This window comes from Thermobia domestica, chromosome 9 (assembly GCF_964235325.1).
Source record: "Thermobia domestica chromosome 9, izTheDome1.hap1.1, whole genome shotgun sequence".
NCBI lineage: Eukaryota > Metazoa > Arthropoda > Insecta > Zygentoma > Lepismatidae > Thermobia > Thermobia domestica.
In genome coordinates, this window is record NC_137462.1 from 161145537 (window position 1) to 161163945 (window position 18409).

Sequence of the window (18409 nt, forward strand, 5' to 3'; positions counted from 1 at the left end):
ATCAACCTCAATCCAAAATTGAAACTATTGCGAAGAACGTAAAACTGTATGCAAAAAAAAAAAAAAAAAAAGTCTACATACTGTATCATTTTCCCTTTATATATCAGGTACAAGCAATGGCCACCACAGAGCAACACAGGAAGGACCATGTATCACTTAATATAGCTCCTTTTGCATTAAGGTTGGTTTTGCTTCAAGTTCCTTAATTTCAATAAATTAAGAGGTTTATCAAATTTTGTTAAAATTAAAAATGTAGTTTTCAGAATCTTATATTCACAAACTTTCATTACAACATAGGTTAGAAAAAGTAACAATGCATAACCGTTGATTCGATTTTAACTTCCTGCTTGGCACAAATTTCACGCTGCATTGGTAGAATGTTGGTTGCAGCTTCTCAATCATCTATAATATCCAGCGGTTCTTTTGCCATCAAAAGACCTCGTTCCCACAAATCACCAGCAATCTGCAACTGTTGTCGAAACAGACAAATTTACATTCAAGCAAAGCATTAGCAACTTCTAAAGGCTATATTCAATTCTTAAACACACCTACCTAACATTTGTCTATTCAAATAAAACAGTTATCCAACTAAACCATCAGCAAAAGTTTATAGGAAACCAAGTACATATAATTTTCATACCAACACTTGTCTCATGAAAAATAAAAACATATTTTGTTACATAGTTAATATTAATTGCATACAATAAATAATTTTAAACTCTACAGTAATTTATCAGATCTATGTGTAAAAAGCTATTTCTTTAAAATATCTCCAGTAAAGATAAGCCTGTAAGTGTATAAATGCTTCATATAGTTCCTCTTGCTTGTAGTTTCGGAAGGTTTTGACCGATTTGTGTGTGGGTATCACTAGATTACTGTAAGTAACATAGTATGAAATGTTACTACACTTATGAGCTTGATCGCGTTAGCCTGACGAATATTTAGAAAATGTTTGGTTTTCCATTTAAAACGTAAGTTTCACGGAGATATTTATAATGAGAGACATAGACCTTCTGCTTTTTCATCCACAATTTAGTTTATTTAAATGTTGACAGAAACAAAAAGTTTCTTAAGATACTTTTCATTACGACTTTTCATCACGTTTATTTGTTTATAGAAAGACAGTTCAAAGAATAAACTTCATTGATGATGATTTAAACAACATCCGAAAACGTAAAATTCACAATGAAATTTGAGAATTACCTGTGTCTAGCCTTGCTCAAATTATTATTTTAGATCATGATTTTCAAGTTTTCTACGTTGAATTGTTTGTCTAACATGAAGTAAAGCATTTTTACTCCTACCAACAGACAAAATTATGTACCTTGTGGCGCACGATTATGATCACAGACATGAACACGAATTTTTCCAATATGATTAAAAAATGTATATCCAATGTTCACAACCCTAAAGGTCACCACATTATTCTGCTTCTATTACCTAACTTGAAACAAATTGTAAGCAACGTACACTACAATGTTACTTACAACAATAGACAATATTAAACGAAATTATAAACAATTAATTGAAAAGGGGATGTATTTCTAACTTTAATTATAACCATTCTATAGTTACACGTCCTAAGTAGCTTTATACTTAACCAAACAAATTATGCGCAAAAGTATGAAGACAATACATTTAAAATTCTCGCTTTTCGAATCAAACATCCTGTAACATTCCTCTATGTTCTGAGAAGAAAATCAGTATACAAAACTGTCTATAATGTTGCCACAAATATCCTACTTAGCTATAAGCATACATTATATGGATTTAAAAAACCTTGTTCGACTTACATAATCGTTATCTTTAGTACATTGCATTCCAAGTCAGCAAGTCCCTCTCAAAAACATTGAATTTAAAACTGACAGATGAAGAATTGTTGTTGATGTAATTTTTCGAAAAATGAAGTGAAAGCTTTAACGTCTTACGTACGCCCCTGTCAGCTAAAAGAGACGGATTGAACGTGAACCATTATTTGATTGTGAAAGTATTGATGGAATAAGAATGCGGAGAGAATCGGCAGAATCCTGAGAAAACACAATGATACGATGTTGTCTAAAACAAACTCCATGGTTTGGGATCAGACTATGGATCCCTCGCACAAAAAAGTAAACGCTTTACTACTGAGCCACCGTCCCATGTAATGTTTTGTGTATAGTAATAAACAAATGATAATACAAACAATCGATTTGCGAAGTCAAAAAATCGCAATTGAACTCTTCTCTACCGGAAAGGTTAAGCTGCACAGCAAACACTGCTCTCCAATACTTCCTACGTGGTTTATTTTAAATCACATAACATTTTAGTCATATCGTGAGGAAATTTTGAAACTATGTTCATTTTCATGTTTCGTAAGATTTCCAAACACTCATTCTATTACCAATTCAAAATCTTGTTTATTTCTTGATAACCTAACAGTCAGCTCACACGCTTTCTGTATGCATTGTCCAACATACCACACAGTACGCAATATTGACATAGGAGTTGATAAATTTATGAATTTTATAAATTAAAGCCTTTGAATCTGGAAATACTTGAGACTCTTCGAAGAACATTGTACTAAACAGAATTACTCAGTGACAAGTTAAATTGAACTACTTTCACTTGATTGCATTCTTCCATTTGAAATAATGCAAAGTTCAAAAACGAGAATTTTGTAATACTATAACAAAAAGAAAGCGTATACATACCTTTTGATCCAATCCTTCAACTGGCAATTCGGAAATTGCTACATATTGAGGATATAAACGAATAAGATGTTCAACTGCCGGAGCCAAATGCTCAGGAATTTCAATGTACTGAGGTTCTTCTGCATGATATTCTCTTGAGTTCTCTACACAGTAGTACGCCCTTATATTGTCATCCTCTACCACCATCCTATAAATAAATAATAAATGTGATGATGATGAATAATAAATGACTGTGATGATGATGATGATGAAAAATAATTACTTCTTTAGTGAAATAAGTTTATGAACATGTACTAAATTGATATTATGAATAATATAAGTCTTGAATAAGACTTATGTATTCAATGCACAGTAGCTCAACACAGATACGGATAGTAAATGCTTATTGACTCACGTTAAGCTACATCAAGGTAATATGTTTTCATGTTTTACATCATGTTCAATAGGATTCATAGACACTCATTCTATTACTCACTCATGAAGAGTAATAATCAGCTTCCTTTCAAACTGAAATCTTACTAATAATAATGACCTAAAGGATAGCCAGCTAGCTAATATTATGTTGCATCTCCCTATACTGTCCAAACTCCTTCTATCGTATCAGGCATACATTCTTCAAGAACTCCTCTTCCTCTGTATCCTCTGGGATCCGTGAATATTCTTTAACAACTGTACGTTACGCCCAACACATTCTTTAAAAGTTCGTTTGACTAAGGTAGGACCAATTTGGTAGCCAGGATAAAACGTAAACTCTACAACAAATTTTTAATAACTCTTGTGGTTGGTAGGGAACACTGTCCTATTGAAGTGCAATTGTCATCACAGAAGACCACAGTCATGAATGGGTAATATCTAATACTTAAGGAGTTACCTGTTTGTACTTAACACATATGAATGTCAGAACCTAGTGTTTTAGATCAATATATATTCCACAACTACTTTTTACTGTTTAATAGTTAAATATTTCACTCATAAGGGTTTACACAAGTCCGAAGTTATGTTCAAATTGAAAATAACAGTACTCTTATTATTTACAGTCAGATTTCTTTTTAGTACCCTACATCGTAATTAATCAATTATCCTAAATGTGAAAACATCAGCTGCTCACTTGAATGAGGAAGGACGACATTACATTCTGTATTAGAACACTTGAACAGTGTCCAAGCTTACAAAGCCTATTCCTTCCATCTTTACAACAGTTCTGAATCTGTAATTAGTTACCAACATGCTAATAAATATATTTGGAACGTGAGAAGAATTAGCAAGAAGTATTAACTTCTAACTCCAATTAAGCACTCGTATTATCAATTTATTCGTATATATATCGATGACTAATTGTCATCATCATCAGTACGTGATAATTAAAGAATATTTATATTGATTTGTGGATTACATAATGGTAAATTTTCAGTTTTTAGATAAAAAAAAAAAGTATTAACAGAAAATCTGTAAAACTTTATTAACAGCAAAACAAAACTGAAGTTCTTACTTCAGTAAATTACTTGAAGGGTTGGTTAACTTCCTATCAACTTTTTCCTTCTTCACGTCTTTGTTTAAATGTAGAAAAGGAGGAAATGACTGCGTAATATGGAAGTTAACCAATTATTCAAGTAGAGTACGAATTTCTTTTCTTTTTTTCTTTCTTTTTTTTTTTTTTCCTGTTAAAGTAGTTTAATACTTTACCATTATTGAGTTCACGCATAAATGCAAATATTATTACGTATTGATAATGATGACAACCAGTCGTCGAAACGTAAACGAATAAATTAATAATGCGGGTGGAGACCAACGTTAGTACTACATTAATAAATACACATCCTATCAGTTAATTTAGTAATTAGATAAGAAGTTTTGACCTACTGAAGAAGATGGGAGTTACCGCTGAAACTGTTTAGGAGTAAGTTCAAGACGAAGTATTCACGAGTTAAAAAACTAATCGCTGGTATGACAGTTCTTATGGGCTTGAGCTACTCCAACGCCATCTGTCAGCGACCGGCTGAACTCCGTCTAGCCTAGTGACAAACATGTGGTCAGCGCGCTGCGTCGCTCTCTCTAACAGGCGTATCAGGAACTTTCTAAACCTAGTTGCCGTCACGTCTGTTACTCACGTAACTCCACAGTTTGCCTCACCACGTTGCGTGGACGCCGAAAATTGGGAACCACCGACCGGGAATCAAAGCCGGGCCCGCGGGTGTGAATTCAACGCTTTAACCACTAGACTACAGTGCCCCCCACTAATCACAGGTTAGTTTATTTATTTATTTAATAGTATGCGTCAATCATGGTGTCTCCCAAACTTACACAAGAGTATAATTACATTCTCTGAGTTTCTCTGATCCTTTTCCTTGTGGCTTTACCTGATTTTGTCGCTATCATTTTTCTTAGTGTAACTGATAAAAAAATAACGTATATTTGAAGTATAATGTAGGTTTTTACCATTGTTTATGTAGGGATAAGAAATATGTGTACCAAGTTTTATATTGATAGACAGAAAAGGTATGATCGGAAAGCGTGTATTGATATAAAAGCTTTTGTCTCATATCTATTCCGTCTATCAATACAAAACTTGGTACACACATTTCATAGTATTTTTCGAGATACATTTGGCCAGTCCAGAGAGGTCTAAAATTGATGGGAGGGAAATTTCCCGACATTTTCCCAATTTTCCCTGTTCAAGTGCATTATGGGCCCCAATACATAGCACCTCTGGAAAGTTCGTTTCATGCTGAAGAGAATGAACTATCAACCATGACTTTCCAACGAACAGTGGGTTAATGGGCCCCAGAGACTTCCATGGCACCAAAGACTTCTGTTGTCCATAGCACGTACTTTTTTGAGCATGAACATATTTTGTTACGTTTATCGAATGTACTAGGTTTGATTCGGATGTCCGGATGACAAATTCATGTTCGTTCCTTGGAAGCAATTCATCTGTAATTTATGGCTATTTTAGTGGCCTTCCTTCACTCTTCAAAGCCACCTTTTAGCTCTTATTTATTTATTTCGGTTTTTCATTATATATATATATATGTATATATATATAATAATAATAAAGGGAGATTATGCTGAATTAAACCACCACGCAGCTTCATATGTCTGGTTTCTTGTTGAGGCTGAGAATTTATCAATCTACCCTTATAGATAAAGAAATATGAAATTAGATTACGATATAACAGGTAAATAAAACTTAGCTTGAATCTACTGTACCTACTTGCTGGAAGTCAACAGAAAAAATTGAACATTTTTTTCAAATCTGGAAATCAATAGACATGAATGATGATGGTACTGGACCTTTTTTTTTTTTTTAATTACCAAATAGATCTGTGAGTAGTGTAATGATCTTTAATAATAATATCCAACACTGTTTGTGGACATACATTAAGTGACATCTTACTAGTAACAAACGTATTCACACAAATTTGATATTATGATCACAATACTCACAAATCTATATACATGTATTGCTGAAGTTAGTTTCTTTCTTGGTAATTTCATCATGTTAACCAATATGGAAAAGTAATTTAAAAGCACTAGTACCAATACCATCATCAACTATCTCCTGGAGAGTATGTAGACAGTCGAACATTCGCGTTCACTTCACTCCGATAAGCATAGAGAAGACTTCCAAATTGTACAGCCTTATTATTTTTATGTGCTGTCGGTGTGTGCGGTGTCTTCAGCTGAGATTTCCACTATCCCAACCTTTGGAGCAGGAAAACCCACCAACCACTCAAGATCAAAAATAAAGCAGAAACAATATTCGAACTATAATTTTACGAAACTTGGTTTCTATAGCCTAATCAGTATATTTTTCAAGAATGACTAGAAGATTAAAAGTATTTGATGATAAGATCTGCAACAAAATCATTAACAACATTCAAAATATAAAAGTGCTGAGTAAAGATTTTTCCCTGATCCATAATGAAATTCCCTGAATTTCCAAGATATTTTATCTGATGTTACAAAATCCCAGACTTTCCCTGACCGGTAGACACACTGTCAATTTATCTCTTGAACTCATTATTACTTTTTAGTGTGTTGTCTTTCCATAAGATATTCTGGTGCTACAGTTTCCCAAAGAAAATAAGACGCAGTATCTTTCAGCTTCCACTAATTTTATCTGTGGTAGAAAAAAAAAAGTATGGATTCATCATTTTAGAAAATTGCTGGCGCTCCTGAAGGCGCTATTGGATACGAATAATCAAACAAACTATACATCAAAACCAAACCACCTTCTCAACTATTTAATGTTAACTATATTTTAAACATCTGATACGAATAGTAATAAGTTTGTTTAAACAATAACGATAATTGATATCTATTTCTACAGTGGAAACCTCTTACACGCAAAAGCAGAATTATTTCATATTTGGGGTTTGAATAAAGACTAGATAAACGCCAAGATATAGTTTTCTTTACTCTATTCCATAGCGGGATGAAAGAACGAAGTACTAAGCAGCGCAGCAGTTTCCCCTGTACCGACATATGACACATAAATATAGCGATCATTCTTTTAAACGCACGAGTAGCAGACTGAAATTTAATCGCAAGTTTCGACCAGTTAGAATCAACGCATGCGCGAAAGAAAGTGCTTCCCGTTATCAGCTAACACTAAAGTATCTATAGCGCAACAAAAAAATAAATAAATAAATAAATAAATAAATAAATAAATAAAAAAATAAAAAAAAATAAAGTCAGTAGAAATGTCCATTGAAGTAGACGCTGAACTGCTCTGATTCAAAATGGGCACTGACCATGATCCATTAAATGTTACATGCTGTAGTGTGATTTTAATTCCTGTCCTGTTACTCACAAACTGCAATTATATTTTAAAATTCTTAAGTTTGAGTCTTCAGTTTAGGTACATAAGGAAACTATATTTTACTTTTGAAACTTCCGTTGCTGAAACCTATTGATCTTCTCACTGTTGCTGGGAATAAACCTTAGAATTTAAATAATAAATTTAGTTATTGGTTATAACTTATAAGAACTGAGACTAATAATTCAACAGGCAATTAATTTTCCACGAATTATGCTTTATTTTTGCATATTATGCTTTTTTATTAGGCCTATGCTTTATTATGCTTCTAAATTAACTTCTATAATGGAACTTTAGACACACAAAATCATCTTCAAAATAGCAACCATGTCTGATGTTCTAGTTATCACATACCCATTTTATCAAGAAACGTTAAATTCGATAGACAATGCCACATCATTACGATTACCTTAATATATTGGCTCGTAACAGCTTGACGTGGGTGTCAGGTTCCAATTCCACTCTATCTTCAACCTTGCCTTCACAAAGTCTCTCTCCACACTCAAAAACGGATCTACTTTTCTCTCCTGAAAAAAACAATAACACAATAACTACCTTAATTTAAAATGAATAAATTTAAAAGATGAATGAATTTTAAGTTCCTTTACTCTCCTGTAAAACAAAGTTATCGAAACGGCGAAAAAATGAAAGATTATTTGATGTGTGTCATTTCTTCATTTAATATTTTTACAAAATCTTTACCAATCTCTCCCATTATAGTATTTCACGTAGGTACCAAGTAATTTCAATCAGCTGTTAGAATATGGCTTAAGTACAATCAGGTTGATCAAATACGAGTTAAAAACTATTACGAAAGAAAGGAACTTCAGAAAGGAACTTTCCAACTACCAAGTGTTTAAACATTCAATATAAGGATACATTATTATATTATTGTTACGAGTTTATCGGGAGAATACATAAAACTATGTAAAATACGCACTTAATATGAAGCAGCAAATGAATCCATTATCATGAATCAAATATGTGAGGGGTCTTAACTGACATAACATTATACCCATTGTCAGGAGTTGATACCTCCTTCCGTCATAACTGGAAATATATGAGAGAGATATGTGCAGGGTTGGCAAAAACCATGTTTTTTATTGAAAAAACTTTTTTTTTGTTTAAATCTGGTTTTTTGGTTTAAATAATTTGCTCTATGTATTTATATTACATATCGACAAGAGTAAGTTTGTTTCGCCTTGCTGTTATTATGCAACAACAAGGTTATGCTGGAAGGGGTCATATAAGCTTAAAGCGGAATCCAAACGGCTTTCCGGCTTACATTCGAGAAAAATAGTTCTCCATTTGGACTCGAAACCGGGACTAATTGGCCACAAATGCAATGAGTCTGTCGACTCACTTACGAAGGACTTTTGATAAAAATACGTTGTACTGATCTTTACATACTTGTTAATATAGATGTCAAGAGTAATTTCAGTACAAAAAGATAAATAGTTGCACAAATGAAACCATCATACAGAATTAATATAAATCGGGAAACTCCCACCTTAGCCATTGGGAAAATCCTGTTATTACTTTAAATACAAAGCAAATTCCGCTATTGCTTTGCATGTAAAATTTTAAGGTCAACGTATCTATCAGTACGCTAAAACTGGGGTATTAAATTCTAAATTTAGTATGTAGATATCATTCAATAAAATTAAAACTAAGTCCAATCCAAGCTAATGCTGGAAGTTACGTAGGCAGTCGACAAATTTTGCCAATGTCTATCAATATATTTAAGTAACCTTGGCTTCTTTGTAAAACAACACACATTCAGGCAAGCAGACATACACAATTTGGCTTCGTTTCGTATGTTTACGCTTAACATCTTTATGTAATACCGAGTTTATTAAGAAGACTCGCTTTAAAGTGACATCCAAACCGCTACTTGGTTTACACATGAAAGAAGGGTTGTGGTTCAACCGAGAATTGAACATGGGACATTTTGATTAAAAGGTGAAAAGGAGATAAAACTAATACAGATGGTTTTAGATGTGGAAACGTCATCATGAAGTTCACACGATTTAAAGCATTTTTCATTATTTTTTCTTTTTGGTTTAAACCAGTTAGTTTTTTTTAAAAAACACAGATGGTTTAAACCAGCCAACCCTGCATATGTGCTATACTTTATTTTGAGTGTACTAAAAATTTGTGTAAGAACCTTCTATTATTTTAACCTTATATTATTATTTTATACAGGGTTTACACATTTTATTATTTTAACGATAATATTTGAATGTATGTTTTATCCTTGTATTCACGCTTTCTTTATAAAGTGCTTCAGAAACACTCATTTACTTTTAATTATCGACCTTTCAAATGAACATTTCATGGTGCGAATTTAATAAAGTCAATCCAGAATTGACGTGTACTTAGTGTTTATTACTATAATTATTTTAACTGCAATATGAAAACTTTCCTTTTACTCTATTCATTAATCTGATATCTTGTATGTATGCTTTAGAACTCCATTACGTTTATTATGCAATGTGCCTTTGCATAAATTTACAGCTTACAACAGAGTAAAATATAAAGTTCTCAATATTTTCGACAGAATTTAAGTTCTTTAGGAGCTTACCTTCAGACAAGACAGGAGGTAAAGCATCATGTATAAATTGTTTTCCCATTTGATCTACAGCTGCATCAACTGGAGCGTATTTGAATAATTTTCCCATAAGATTTTGTACCTTCTGCATGAATTTCACTCTTTTCTTCGAATCCGAGTCGCTCCGTGTCACACCCATAAAACTGAGGTAGTCACGAGGCAAACCTTCACGAAACTCCATGTCCTCTTCTATAGCCATCTTCAACGCAGTTGGCACCAACTGTAAGAAACGTAGAAAGAATAATATATATATCCTTACATAGCGCATATATCCTCAATCCAATGCTAACATTTCAAGGGTTCATATCATATTAGAAATATTTAATTGTATTTGTAGCAGTGTTAAGCGTGACAAATACTAAGATGAAGCGATAATAAATACGAACAACGTTAACGATGAAATAAAGAGTACGTTAATGATAGGAAATGAATAACACTATTGTACAAAACATTTGTCATCGCAATTAACACTGAAGAAATTAAAAGTAGAAACACGTAAAAATAAATTTCTGTCCGCTGTATAGTATCGAAAGCTTTGGAAAACTGAAAAAAGTAGCTGACGCAAGAACAGACCAAGAAATGGGCAGATAGTTGTATTAATTATGCAATGCGGAACTTCACAATGATTACAAGGTACCGGATATTATATGGATAGTGAAAATGAGATGGTCAGAACACATGATATATACGTACGGAGCACAAAATTATTTGGGAAGCCTTGAGAAGGAGACCTTTGCATGGACCAAGAAGATAAGAGTATACCACATGGATTATGTATAAAGTACTGGTAACATTGTCCAAAATCATGGCATGATCGTGTGTGCAAGAAGAATCTCAAAATTGGTGGTTCGAGCCATTGTCGAGGTATACAGTGCCAAAAGCAGTCGGTAAAGCGTGTAGTTGTGGTGTTATGCACGACTGAAATGGCAAATGTTGTCCCCTAAAACATGTTTAAGAAACTTCAACCGTATTCTTAAATAAAAATCCAAATGGTCTATGGTAATATGTCATGAAGGGTTACAGGAAGCGTGTAACATCGATGCGTACTGCTGCACGATGACTCTGGGCATTCCGTTCAAATCGGGAGGAGGAATTACAGATTGGACCAGTAGCGGTTGTCTGCCGTTACGGAGGAGCAAGTGGAGTGTTAGTGAAAAGTCATTCTGAAACTGATCATCACTGAACTGTGACGGAGGTATCCGTGGAAGCTGGGCTTAGTATAGCACATCCTGAAGTAGACTATACAATGCTCGTTGTCACGTGCTCTTGCGTGACCAAATTGTTGACCAGCCTGCAAAACACCCACCATACTTGCCTGCCGTGCGATTTAACTAGTCTCTTGCAGGCTAGTAAGCTTAGCCCATTATTATTCAACCTATATATCACAAATCTGATTAACTCCATACAAAGTAAAACTAACATCCTCCTCTATGTGGATGATGCAAATTTTCTACGAAATTACGGGTAACATTCAGAAGAAAACAAAAAATACAAAACAGCCTAAAAATTATTCTGCATGGAGCTTAGAAAACGGCCTAGAGCTAAACCGAACGAAATCATCATATTCACAATGAGAAAGCTAAATCAACTTCCTTCGATAACAATGGAAAAGAGTACACTGACATATTCCAATCAAATCAGATATTTAGGATTAAATCTAGATCAAACATTACATTGGAAGGCACTCCATAATACCTCGTCAAGGAAGCATTCAAACATAACATAATCGCAAGTTTAAGTGCAAAGAAATGGGGAATTTTTCCACACGTACTAAACGAAGTTCTACACTAAACATTAATAATCAAAATTTTATATGGTAGCATGTTTTACAATTCCAATTTAAATTACTTCTACAATAAATTAAACTTTATTCAATATGACCAAAAAAACAATTCTATCTCAACAATTTTTCACTCCCCCTTCCCCCCAAAAAAAAAACGCAATTATTGAAATTACTAGCAATCCTTCAGTAACAATAACGATCTATAAACAGCTACAAACTTTAAAATATCTAGAATGGATAAATCAAATGCAACAGTTTCACAAAGATTAGAAAATATGGAAATAAACAATGATAAGAAAAAAATATTGCACTACAAAATCTACCCTGGATATATGAGACATATCACGAATTAAGGTACTTAAGAAGTAAAATATCCAAAGCACCATCCCTACCAGCATTAATTTTTCAGAATAGAACGAGTATAATTAAAATTCCTATTACTATTCCGAATTGTACATAATGACACAAGCAAAGAAACTTAACAAATCTACATAAAAACATTTGACAATATCACATATATAAACTATCACACGATTACAAATTAGTCTTTAAAGATGCCTCTAAACAACCTCACAAATTTGTTGGTGTAGCTGTTTTGATTTCTCATAACAACTTTAAAAAAACAATTCAAATTACCTACAAAGACCTCGATATTTGAAGAAGAAGTTTCTGCAATTCGAGACGCTCTTTTATACATAAAACAATACGTTTTAAAGATGCTTGTATATGTTAAGATGCATTAACTGTCCTAATTATACCAAATAACATTCATTGGTCAAGCAAAACCTTCTGGAACGCACTAAACATAAAACACTTATATCACAATTTATGTAACAACAACTTTAACATCGTATCTGTACATACCAGAGCTCATGTTAACATAATTTTAAATGAAGAAGTGAAAAGAGTGAGAAAAATACTAATATTAAACTTTACTTTCATTTCAAGATCATCATCTCAGATTTCGTAAGAGACAAACTTCATCTCCGGAAAACAATAAACAAATTGGGACCTAGTAAATTTTTGTGGAACATCAAAAATATAAATGGGGAAAAATGTATGGAAAAATGGTATTTCCTTTCTTGGTTGAAATTACCACTAGAAAAACTAGGAAAATTACCCGTAGAAAACCTAGGAAGAACTTCTTGTGGTGACCTGTGTGAAATTGATTAAGCATCTATGAAACAAAGAACAATACATACAAAATATTTATTTCATTGTTACACGAAAATGATGTCTGAAATCAATTATATATATATATATATATATATATATATACAGTATATTAGTACGGAAAAATTAAGAACTAAACAAAAATGCAATTACGTACTCGGTATACGGACAAAATCTCGCGGCCGAAACATCGCCGTCCAAAATCTCGCCGGGCCAAAACCTCGCCGCCCAAAACCTCGCGGGACAAAATCTCGCCGGGCCAAAACCTCGCGTGGCCAAAACCTCGCCGCCCAAAACCTCGCGTGGCCAAAACCTCGCCGCCCAAAACCTCGCGGGACAAAATCTCGCCGTGCCATAGCCTCGCAGCGAATGAAACTTTTCTTTAAAATTTACCCAATGTGTTTCCTAATATGCAATTCCACATTACAAATAATAATAATAATAATAATAATAATAATAATAATAATAATAATAATAATAATAATAATAATAATAAGATACAAAACATCGTGTGCGTGGGCTTTCTCGGGTTATTGCCGTTTCCTCCCACTTCCTTTATTCGATCATTTCCTTCATCCTGGTCATCTACGTCTCCTTTAACCTATAGGACATAATCAAGGGACGTCGTAAAAACTCATATATTGTTTCATATTTTCATAAATATTATTAGATTTTTGTTAAAGTTTTAAGTTTTTGGATATTCCAAAGTTCACGAAACTAACCTCGTTAGTTGTCATTACTTTCCTTATGCAGACTTTCTTTCCCTATAACCAGTTTAAAAACATCCTGTCGCCCTACCTTCACACTGAAATCCTCTAATACAGAAATAGAATTTTCATATGGTATCGCGGGACTTGGTCAATTACCCGTGATACTTCTTGTGAAACAGCGTCTTTTATACCGTCATCCTTATCACCTGTTGGAACATTTGCATTTTGGTCAGGCGAGATTTTGGGTATGGCGATATTTTGGGGCGCGAGGTTTTGGCCCGGCGAGATTTTGGCCCGCGAGGTTTTGGGTGGCGAGGTTTTGGCCAGGTGAGGTTTTGGCCCCGCGAGATTTTGGCCCGCGACGTTTTGGGCGGCGAGGTTTTGGCCAGGCGGGGTTTTGGCCCGGCGAGATTTTGTCCCGCGAGGTTTTGGGCGGCGAGGTTTTGGCCAGGCGAGGTTTCGGCCTGGCGAGATTTTGGGAGGCGAGGTTTTGGCCAGGCGAGGTTTTGGTCCGCGAGGTTCTGGCCGCGAGGTTTTGTACCCAAACCACGTACTCACATTAGAACAACGTATTTTTGTGAAGATAAAGAAAAATACGAATATGTATATATATGTAAAAGGTGATATCATTTATGCAAGAAAATAATTAGGCCACGTATTATAAGATACATCTATTATTGACAACTACGATAACGTCATTAGAAGTCGAATCTGGGGGGAGGGGGAATATTTGTAACACATTACATTCATATAAAACAACGTATATAGCTTCAAGAGTAGATAAACATAACCTAAAACTCTCTTAGATCCTAAAAAGTAAAGAAGTAACTTTTGAACATTACTAACTAAAGCTCCAATTAATGGATGGGCAATTTAGATCAAAGATCTACGCCAGAGAAGAAGAAATCACAGAGAGATCGAAATGAAACGAAGCAAATTTTTGGATGAACCTCTCGAATATCTCATAAGATCCATATTATTCAATTTTTTTAAAGTAAAATGAGAAAAATATTTCTTGTCTTTGAACTTGACTTGGTCTAATTTGTGTTAAAAACAAAAATAAGGAATTTTTACCTACGATCATTCTGTCTGTTTTAGAAAAATGTTTATTTTTCAGAATACTTGGACAAAAAATATACGAAAATTACATTTTCTTTTTTAACATACAGAATACATTAATACTGTACCTTTTCCAGAAGATCTCCCCAAGTATTTCTTTGGTAGCAGGATATAGTTATGTGCAAGGAATGTTCTTCTGGTAGAGTTCGTCCTTGATGAATAAATCCTCTTGGAAAGTAAAGAACGTCTCCTGGTTCCAGTACAGCTTCGTAGACTGGTTCACCTAATTCTTCTTGGTTGAAATTACCACTAGAGAACCTAGGAAGAACCTCTTGTGGTGTCCTGTATGAAATTGATTAAGTATGTATGAAACGAACAACAATACATACAAAATATTTATTTAATTGTTACACGGAAATAATGCCTGAAATCAATAATATATATATATATATTAGTACTGAACAATGAAGAACTGAAGAAACATGTAATTATGTACTTACATTAAAAAAAAATATTTTCTGAAGAAATAAAGTGATTTTTATGAAGAAAATAAAGAAATAATGTATTCCCATCTTGAATATATAGGGTGGCCAGAAAGTTCCTTTACACATACATTTATTTCATCTGTACATTAATAATATTTAATGAGGCTTACAGTTATGTGTTCTAGACGTCCGTATGTGCACCTAAATTATCCCTGCACAGCTTGATACGTCTCCATGTCCTCCTACTCAACCGCTTTAGCAGCTGCGGAGTCACAAGCTGAAAGGCTTTAAACACATTAGCCCGCAGAGCATTATTGTCCACGTACCGTTTCTTTCTGATGTGATTTGATGGTATCCCACAGGATATTGTCTGGTGTCGTAAGGCGGCTAAGGATAAAGCGCTGGTGAATTTGGTGACCCACATCCTATCTACTGGCCAAGGAACAGTGCGTTGAAGCGTTCACAAACAGCGAGGTGAAGTAGGCAGGAGCTCCATCATGTTGGTAAACAACCGTATTGTTGATGCCCAGATTCTGCAGCTGTGGAAAAAGCCAGTCATTCAAGATCTCCAGATAAGTAATTTGGGTCACGGAACCCTCAAAGAAGTACGGATTAAAGATGTATTGCTCAGTCATTTCTGCCCAAGTATGAAGTACGGAGGATTACTCTCAATTTCTTAATAAAAAATATGGGTTTTCCTTTGTCCACATGATGACGTTCCTATTCCGAGAACTCTGATAAACAGCACATTCATCAGAGAAAGGAATTGAACTTTCAACCAGGAATGGTGGGAAAGGTCTCTAACAAAATCCTGCATGCTTCCTGCCGGCGGTTTAAGTTACCGTTGGTTAATTCACTGATGACTACTGGCTGGAATGCGTGTAGGCCTAAATCTATTTTCATATGGAACTGCATTCTGCTCCTTGCAATTTCAAGTTCTGCAGAACGCTTTCTCGTCGACTTGCAGGGTGAACGCTTCACTGACGTACTAACTTCTAAACACATTTCCTTTCGGATTGATGGATGACCAGAACGAGGAGCATCCAAAACACTTCCCAGGCCAAAAGCTGATCCCTACTTCCGAAACACTACGTGATCAAAGTCTGACGACTTGGTGACTCCTTACCGAACCATTCACGAAACCTACCCATCACCTGCGGCATATTTACGTTTTTGTGCTTCCGTTCGTGCACCCATACACTTGCCACTAAGCATTCCTCCAAAGTAAAGTCACTGGTATCTTGCCACTGTTGTTCACCAAACATGGAAACGTGAGACAACTGGTCAACGCACAGCCTTTATTCTCCTTCCACCGTGGGCAGTCACGTAGCAGTTACGCGACAATCAGATGACAATTCACGTAAGAAGCACTGTTACGTTATCAAAGACGGGACGGGAGCTTCATATCTTCAATATCTTAATATCTTATATTGTTACATGCATTTAGTTTGAGTGTAAAGGAACTTTCTGGTCACCCTGTATATAATATGGATTGTGAAATAAACTGTGACACAATTATCAAAAGAAATCTCCTGTGAAAAAAAAAAGATTAAAAAAAAAGGAATATAGAAATGAAATGAAATATTAAAGAAAAATCTAATAACTTACAGGAGGGAGGAAGACAAACAGAAAACAAATTTAGTGTAAATGGCGATACAGACTGAGGTCTGAGCCAGAACAAAAAGATTTTTCCTTTCAGGAAAAGTAGTAGTAGTAGTAGTTCACAATCTACTACATTACGTTCTAGTGGTTATATCAAAGTGAAGTATGGTTGATTAGTGGATTTAAGATTGAAAATCAGAAAGGAAAATACGTATTTCAAGTGTTCATATATGATAGCTGTGTTTCTCCAGATGTACATTTGATGTTCCCGTCATTATTGAACTTGATTTTGCAAGTTAAATACATTGATTGGGGCATAAAACGTACAGTATTTACCGACTGACAGGAATCAAACGTACAGTATTTACCGACTGACTGAGGCATAAAACATACAGTATTTATCGACTGAGGCATAAAACGTACAGTATTTGCCGAAAACATAAATTAAACTTTCTTACGATAGAGAAATAAACTCGTCTCACAGGTCAGTGAGGTTGCTGATTTATATGTTGCAATACCGGTTTAGAAGATACAGCAAGCAGTTTACAGATTTACGGCGTACACTACAGAGCACATGGACTTCGATTAGGATATTATTGTTATAACTTTCCCGAGTTGCTCACTAAGATACCTGTATCGCTCAAATCTACTGATATTTTATACTTTGAAAGAGAAAGGATGAGATATATTGTGGAACCCACGAAATTTACTCCTAAGGACATCTCGAATACCACAATTTGGGACGATTGTGGTATCACAAAAAAATCACGTATATCCGACAACCAATGTCAAAAGCTGTAGGCAACATCAAGAGCTTTGATTCTAGCTCGTGCATTTCTGCAAATCTGACACACACAGGAGATTGGTGCCTTGGAACGATGAATCACGATTTGAACTTTTTCGTTCGGATAACAACATGAATGTGATATGTCCCAGGAGAACATCTGCTACCGGAGTGCGTGAACTAAATTGTTTTATGTGTTTTCGCATGTAGCTCCGAACTTTTCGAGTACATTTTCAACAATAGCTATATGCGGCACGAAGACTCCTTCTAACATTGTGTTCTCCTATGGTGATATTATCGACTATATTCCTTCATTACCTCTGTACACAGGATGCAGAAACAAACACCCGTACCATTTGCTACAAATTATACATTTTTGTATTAATAGGCTTTTAATAAAAAATATATAATACGAGGTACTCGCTGCCTTAACTTAGATTTTAGGGGCGTTGTTTTTCTGGCAACACTGTAATTTCTATGGGTGGCAACACTGAACAACTGAAAATCAAATATCAATACCAAATTGCACAATAAACTTAAAAACAAAATGTTTACGAAAAGGAGCAAGTTATGGTCAAGATTACGGTGCGTGATATCGGATATGTATTGTTATTTACGGTATAAAGACTGAAGACATCAACTGACATTTTAGACAACGAAATGCTTTCAACACTGTGTGACTTTTAGTTGAGT

The 18409-nt window shown here is 34.5% G+C and overlaps 1 protein-coding gene across 1 annotated transcript in view; it reads right to left on the reverse strand.

Moving 5' to 3' along the window:
- Nucleotides 1–253: 253 nt before the first annotated feature.
- NO66 (Bifunctional lysine-specific demethylase and histidyl-hydroxylase NO66) overlaps nt 254–18409 on the reverse strand; it is a 52263-nt gene continuing 34107 nt past the window's right edge. The window contains exons 8-12 of the mRNA XM_081772085.1: nt 14974–15187; nt 10094–10340; nt 7919–8036; nt 2691–2877; nt 254–469 (exon numbers count right to left, since the gene is read on the reverse strand). Coding sequence (XP_081628211.1) covers nt 395–469; nt 2691–2877; nt 7919–8036; nt 10094–10340; nt 14974–15187 — 841 coding nt within the window. The 3' untranslated portion in view covers nt 254–394. The remainder of the gene's footprint in view (nt 470–2690; nt 2878–7918; nt 8037–10093; nt 10341–14973; nt 15188–18409) is intronic.